Source organism: Corylus avellana, chromosome 10 (assembly GCF_965113065.1).
Source record: "Corylus avellana chromosome 10, dhCorAvel1.hap1.2, whole genome shotgun sequence".
In the NCBI taxonomy this organism is placed as follows: domain Eukaryota; kingdom Viridiplantae; phylum Streptophyta; class Magnoliopsida; order Fagales; family Betulaceae; genus Corylus; species Corylus avellana.
The window spans coordinates 18065565-18072641 of record NC_142499.1 but is presented as its reverse complement, the minus strand read 5'-3'; the positions used below and the strand labels follow the sequence as shown (position 1 = coordinate 18072641).

Sequence of the window (7077 nt, the reverse complement as noted above, 5' to 3'; positions counted from 1 at the left end):
TAGTCATGATTTCATAGTTTGTAGGTCCATATTCAACTCTTAATTTTGTTGGAGACCGTATCCAACATAAATGAATAATTAATTCTATGAAATTTAAATAAATAGTTATTTTTAGCATGTTGCTACCTACCTACAATAATATAATAGAAGTCGGTCTTCATTTTCAATAACGGCCAAAAAATTTGCTTAAACAAAAGGCTACCGTGATAATGCTATGCATACGTACTACTTCTTCTACTACTATTATTATTATTATTTTCTGAGGATTTTTTTTTTTGCAAAGATCCCGTTGAATTATAAGAGGAGGAGTAGGTTAGCAGGTTCAGGAGCATGGCCCATGATGTGATAAATCCCGACGATGATGGCCACTAGCATCTTGTACGGCACACGCCTTGACTTTTGTGGATAACTTAAAGTCAAGAGTGAGCCTTGTTTCCACTAACTTCATGCCTCTCTGTTTCACGACGTCTCCTTCTTCCTTCTCCTACTCAACTTCGTCTTCTTCCTCTTATTCGTTGACGTCTTCTTCTACCTTTGCTACTATTATTGTTTCCTGTCAGCATCACCTTTTCCCAAGATTCTTTCTTTCCCGAGTTCCACTGAACTTTTGTGTGTGGCCTGTAGAAGTTGTGGCTTTCCCTTTTCACACCGCGTCTCATGCTTCTTTTAAGCTCCTGCTTCACCACCATTCTCTGTTGCTTTGGCGGAGAATTTCTTCAATCTCTAGATTGGAGGCAGAGAGAGAAGCTCTGTTTTTCCTCACCCAAGGTGATTATTTTAATTTTTTCTTCCTTCTTCTTCTTTGTTTATTTGTGGACGGTATACTTTTGAATTTCTGCTCTTTTGGTCGGTGTAACTCAACTGCCAATTTGTTCTTGGTAGTTTTTATTTTTATTTTTTTCTAATTTCATGGTCCTACCTTGTGGTTCTAATTTTCTTATCTTAATGATTGATTGTAAATGATGAATGGTGAAGAAACAGAGGTGGGTTGTTTTCTAATAGTGGTAGTTAATTTCTGGTATAAATGATGACAGGCAATTAATTTGGGGAAGTTGATTGGAATTGGTATCAATGGAAGCTCCAGAGAGGCAGCCAAGTTTCCGGCGGAAGACAATGACAAAGCAGTTGACTGGGAAGCGGGAAGACACGCCGTTGCACACGGCGGCGAGAGAGGGAAATTTAGAATTGGCTATGGAGATCTTCTCCAACAGTGGGGAGGCAGAGTTGAAGCAATTGTTGTCCAAGCAAAACCACTCGGGTGAAACTGCTCTGTATGTTGCTGCTGAAAGTGGTTTTGTTGATTTGGTGAAGGAGATGATAAAGTTCTATGATTTTGGTATGGCTGCTACCAAAGCTAAAAACGGCTATGATACTTTCCACATTGCTGCCAAGCAAGGCGATTTGGGTGAGTGATATTTTTTCTTGGCATCAAATATAATCTCGATTCAACATGCTCACCAAGTGTTTTTGTTAATGTGTTGCAGAAATATTGAAGGTTCTAATGGATGCCATTGATCCGGAGCTTTCAATGACCGTTGATCTATCAAACACCACTGCATTACATACTGCTGCAGCTCAAGGCCATGTTGAAGTGGTAACTTTTCTCTTGGAGAGAGGTAGCAGCTTGGCCCCCATAGCAAAAAGCAACGGGAAAACCGCCCTGCATTCAGCCGCAAGGCACGGGTATTTGGAGGTTGTCAGCGCCCTTTTGAGCAAAGAACCTGGCCTTGCAACAAGAACTGATAAGAAGGGACAGACAGCTCTCCACATGACTGTGAAGGGCCAGAATGTCGAGCTCGTGGATGAGCTGGTGAAATCAGATCCTTCCTTGATAAACATGATTGACACCAAAGGCTGCACTGCATTGCATATAGCAACGAGGAAGGGTCGCTTGCAGGTCAGAAAACTCTCTTCCTGCTTTCCAATTATGCAAGAAGTTATCTTTTTTACTCTCCTAATTTAATTGAAATCGAACGGTGAGGGCGGAGACAAGGTTTGAATTTAGAAGACAGATTTGAATTCGGAATAGTTGGCTATAATGTTATGTTAAATTACCTAACAGTTATAATAACTCAAGAGAAAAAGAAAGAGTTTAAAAACTTAAAAGTTAAGAGGTACAAATGATAAATTAAAATGTAGAAGTAGAAAAGATATTCTTTTTTTTATAAATAGATATTCTCGTATACAATGAAATGATTAAGGAAAAAATGTAAACTGATGTATGGATATGGGTCATATGCCTATATGTTTTTGACAAAATACATGTTTTCATTGCAGATTGTTCGTAATCTAGTAGCTAAAGAGGGAATGGAGGCAATGGCAATCAACAAAGCCGGACAAACAGCACTTGACATTGCCGAAGAAGCAGGGCACTCTGAGGTTGCTACAGTGCTACGAGAGCACGGGGTTCAGAGCGCCAACTCCATCAAACCGGCGACCACAAACACCGCCCGGGAGCTGAAACAAACGGTGAGCGACATCAAACACGGTGTGCACCATCAAATAGAGCACACACGGCAAACGCGAAAGCGAGTGCATGGCATAGCAAAACGGCTCAACAAAATGCACACGGAGGGACTCAACAACGCAATCAACTCCACCACAGTTGTCGCCGTCCTGATTGCCACCGTTGCCTTCGCCGCCATCTTCAATGTCCCCGGCCAATACGCCGACAACAACAAAGCCATTCCCCCTGGATACGATCTTGGGGAAGCAAAGATCGCCCCTAAGCTCGAGTTCATCATCTTCTTCATCTTCGACTCCACTGCCCTCTTCATATCGCTGGCTGTCGTGGTCGTTCAAACCTCAATTGTCGTGATAGAGAGGAAGGCGAAGAAGCGAATGATGGCAGTCATAAACAAGCTAATGTGGTTGGCTTGTGTGCTGATTTCAGTGGCGTTTCTTGCGCTCTCGTACGTTGTTGTTGGGAAAGATGACAAGTGCCTGGCGGTCGGAGTAACAGCCGTCGGAACGGTGATCATGGCGACAACACTGGGGACGATGTGTTATTGGGTGATTTTGCATCGAGTCGAAGCTTCTAAAATGCGGAGCATTCGGCGGTCGTCGATGAGCAGTACGAGGTCTATGTCGGGAGTAGTTTCGGATCCCGATATTCTGGAAAATGAGTTTAAGACAGTCTATGCAATTTGAGATCTGTCTCTGCTTTGCCCCCATTGTTTTGGATCTCTCAAAACATGAATCTTTTCCTCCTTATATGTATATATAGATCCCTGTTAATCTGATCATCCTTCTGCTATAGAAAATGGAATGGATGCTTCCACAAGGATGTTCTATGATTTTGTGTATATTTTTTGTATGATCTTTCAGATCATGTATCTTTCCTTTTGGTAAATTTTACAAAAAACTTTTTGTAAAATCGAGAATCTAGATAAAATTATCAAATATTTAGAGGATATAAAAAATGACAAGGTTTGTTAGTATGTGTATGTATCACATGTAAGATTTTAGAAGAAAATTAAATTCTTTTATTTTACTGTATATCTTCTACTTACAAATAGTCTAATATATAGATTGGAGAAGAGGGAGCACAACGAACGGTTAAATCTGGCCATAAACCACTATGGGCGGTTGGATGTCGCCACAACACACTAAGGGGAGGTCGGATCTCGCCGCAAATACTAAGGAGTAGTCGAATCTCGCTGCAAATTACCAAGAGACGGTCGAATCTCGCCTCAAATACCAAGAGGCGGTTGTATCTCGCCACAAAACCACTAATGGATGGTCAGATTTCACAGCAAATTGCATTTTACTGCAAATTCACGGTCATATTTGAAAGTAGCCAAATATATGGCTTTTAGATTTTATTGTTAAACTAAAGGAATAGACGGCAACAAGGCACTGCCCGTAGGGCTGGGCGTTGGTTAAAGTCGGTTGGTATCGGTAAAAAAAATTTTGTTTCGCTAAAATGTTAGTAAAGTCGAAAATTTCACTGACTTATTTCGCCAAATTTTTGTCCCGACACCGATAGGCGGTCGCTAAAGTCGGTCGGTGAAGTCGGTATGTGAAAAAATTGAAAATTATCGGCAAAGTCGGTTGGTAAAGTCGGTTCGGTTAACAAATTTTATTTCGCCTACCGAACCAAATTTGTCGAAAGAGAGAAAACATCTTTCGCCTACCGCCCATTGGTTAATCAGTGTCGATAGAAGTCGGTCGACTATCAGTCGGTAGGCAGTGAATTTGCCTAGGCCTACATGAGCATAGCCCAAAAGGGCTGTGTAGCAATCAAAGAAAAAACCAAGATTGTAAAGTGTTAACCAAATCGCTCTGATACCATGTAAGATTTTAGAAAAAAAATTAATTCTTTTATTTCACTATATATTTTCTGCTTACAAATAATCTATTATATAGATTGGAGAAGAGGGAGCGCATCCTTGAATCAAGGTCCAAATCATGCATAATCAGCCTTTTTAACTTCTAAGATTTACTACACAATAAATCCAAATTTTCTAGATTTCTTCTTTTAACATCACATATATTGGACGATAGCCTGAGAAGTGTCAAAAAAAAAAAAAAAAAAAAGGAGTAATAGGTTGTGCATCGATTCCGACTGAGTTGGAAAGGCCTCTTCCGGTTTTGGTTTCTTCCTCTATCGAAAGCGAAACAGGAAAAACCACCAACACACCCTCGACTGAGTTTCTGAATTTCGTTTCGACCCAATTACAATAGGAAATTCAAAATGGTATTTGATATTCGACATGTTTTTTTTGTCAAAAGTCGACCCACGCTAGTAGGTGTCGAACTAAAGAATAACTATTGTGAAGAAAATGAAGATCCCTTGCAATTCTTAGAACTGTTCAGAAGGTGGTTCAACCGCCTGCCAAGAATTATAGGAGACGCAGAGACGGCTGACGGCTTCAAAAATTTCAATAGGTGATAGGTTACCCTCTTTGGGTGGTTGGATAAAGAAGACTTGTCTTGCAATTTTTCTTCCAAAAGAGGGATTACCTGGCAAAATTACAATTTTTAGTATTATAAGCCTTACAATTATTAAGAGCATGTTTGAGATTGCGTTTGAGAGGCTTAAAAGTATTTTTAACACTCAAAAAGTCTGTTTGAAGAAAAAAAAAAAAGAGTACTCGTTTGGTAAAAAACTTAATAACGCTCTTAAGTGTCCAAAAAGCTTAAAAATGATCAAAACGCACTTCTGGCGAAAGCTTAAAAATGAAGTTTTTGCCTAAAAACTCTTTTTGACTTAAAAACTATATTTTTCAAACGTAATCTCAAACAGGCTCTATAAATTTTAGGATCCTAATCCATGTAAAGAGTAAAGAAAAATAGGTTAAACTACTCAATGGGCTGCGGCCTGTATTTGGGCTTGCTATACATCACCCATCACTAGTCCTTGAAAGTTGAAATCCCCAAGCGGGCTTCGTTTATTTATTGCAAACATAGTAAATCTTTTCCTTCTAAAGCTTTGTTTGGATTGTAAGGCAGAATCAAGATTTTGGTTCAAAATAAAAAATAGGGAAAACTTCACTGAAGACTCAAACTTTCACCCGTTTTAAAATATCTCCTTAAACTTTAAAATCTCTTAATTTAGTCCCCTGAACTTTTAATTGCTCTTAATTTGGACCCCTCCATCTATTTTAGCCGTTAAAAATACAAAAAAAAAAAGTCTAAAATATTCCTGATTTTTGTTTTTTTTTAAAAAAAAAATAAAAAAACATTTTAGAAATTGGAATTTTATACAAAAGTTAGGGGTATAAATGTCATGTAACATTTAAAATCTGACAGAGTGGTCCAAATTGAGAGCAATTGAAAGTTCAGAGAACTAAATTAAGAGATTTTGAAATTTAAGGAGAGTTTATCAAATCGGGTAAAAGTTCAGGAGTTTTCAGTGAAATTTTCCCATAAAAATATTGATAGCTTATAGCAACTCATTGGATTCAATTTAGATCCAATAGATCTTGTTATCTAAAATGAATTTATGATGGTCAACCTCTTTATAAAATCAATTTATGATGGTCTCATTGGTCAACTTCTTTATGAATGCATGCAATATAATATATCTTCAATCAATGATGAAATGACATGACTCACATGACATAGACTTACTAAAATCAATTTGTGATGGCCATTGGACAACCTCTTTATTTATATGAATGCATGCAATATATCATTAATGATCAAATGATGACATGACTCACATGACATAGACTTATAGACACGATATTAGATGTGTTTTTGTCTATGGAATTTGTGAACAAAACTTTTGAGTTTTGGCTAACATATTTACTTTTAAAAAGAAGCCAAATGGCAATATTTCACATTAGCATAAATTTTGTTTAATTAGTTCCAAGAAAATATAGGCCATGTAAAATTTTCAACTTGGGATTATAGAAACCAAGCTATACGTGGGAAAATGTGTGGTTGTGTTTTCTCCCCCGGCCCCTTAAAACCCTGAACTCTCTAACGTGTGAGTCCGTTAATATGAGAGATCTAACACATAGAATATTTAATTGAAACGTGAGGTGAATAACAGAGATAATGTTCGAATTAAGAACCTTTGTTTTAATACCATGAGAAAAACTCATAATGTTGTGAAAATGTAAAGAGACATAGTTCGGTCCATGACCTACATCAATAAGTTAAAGCCTTAGAAACTATATCTTTGCTCTTATTTTTTATATATATTATAATAGAAAATAACTTTTATCAGGATTTGGCACAAACTAAGTCATTTGTGCCCTCCATTAAGAGAATAACACATTAGCATTAAACAACAAAAGTGAGTGTCGTAAAAACACAAAAAAAAATCTTTATCTTTATTTCATGATTTTTTTATTTTTTATTTTGGTGGATATATAAGGGATATAGATTTGGTGTTTCCATAATGCTCACTTTTGTTGCTTCATACTAATGTATCATCCTCTCAATGGAAGGTATAAAAGACATAGTTTGTGCCAAACCTTTATAGAAGTTATTTTATCACTAAGGAAAATGTGATGGATGAATATAATATAAATAAAGTAAACACCGGCAGTGAAGCTTCTCTTCTCAGTTCTCACCCCTCCATCCAATTCCAGTCCACAAGGCAGCAGGGATGATGAGTCCCTT

The 7077-nt window shown here is 37.6% G+C and overlaps 1 protein-coding gene across 1 annotated transcript; it reads left to right on the top strand.

Annotated features, from left to right (window-relative positions):
• Positions 1–405: 405 nt before the first annotated feature.
• Positions 406–3411, top strand: LOC132162003 (ankyrin repeat-containing protein At5g02620). The gene is made up of 4 exons (XM_059572245.2): positions 406–768; positions 1035–1405; positions 1485–1897; positions 2278–3411. The coding sequence occupies exons 2-4, from the start codon at positions 1072–1074 to the stop codon at positions 3148–3150; spliced, it is 1620 nt and encodes a 539-aa protein (XP_059428228.2). The 5' UTR covers positions 406–768; positions 1035–1071; the 3' UTR covers positions 3151–3411.
• The last annotated feature ends 3666 nt before the right edge of the window (positions 3412–7077 follow it).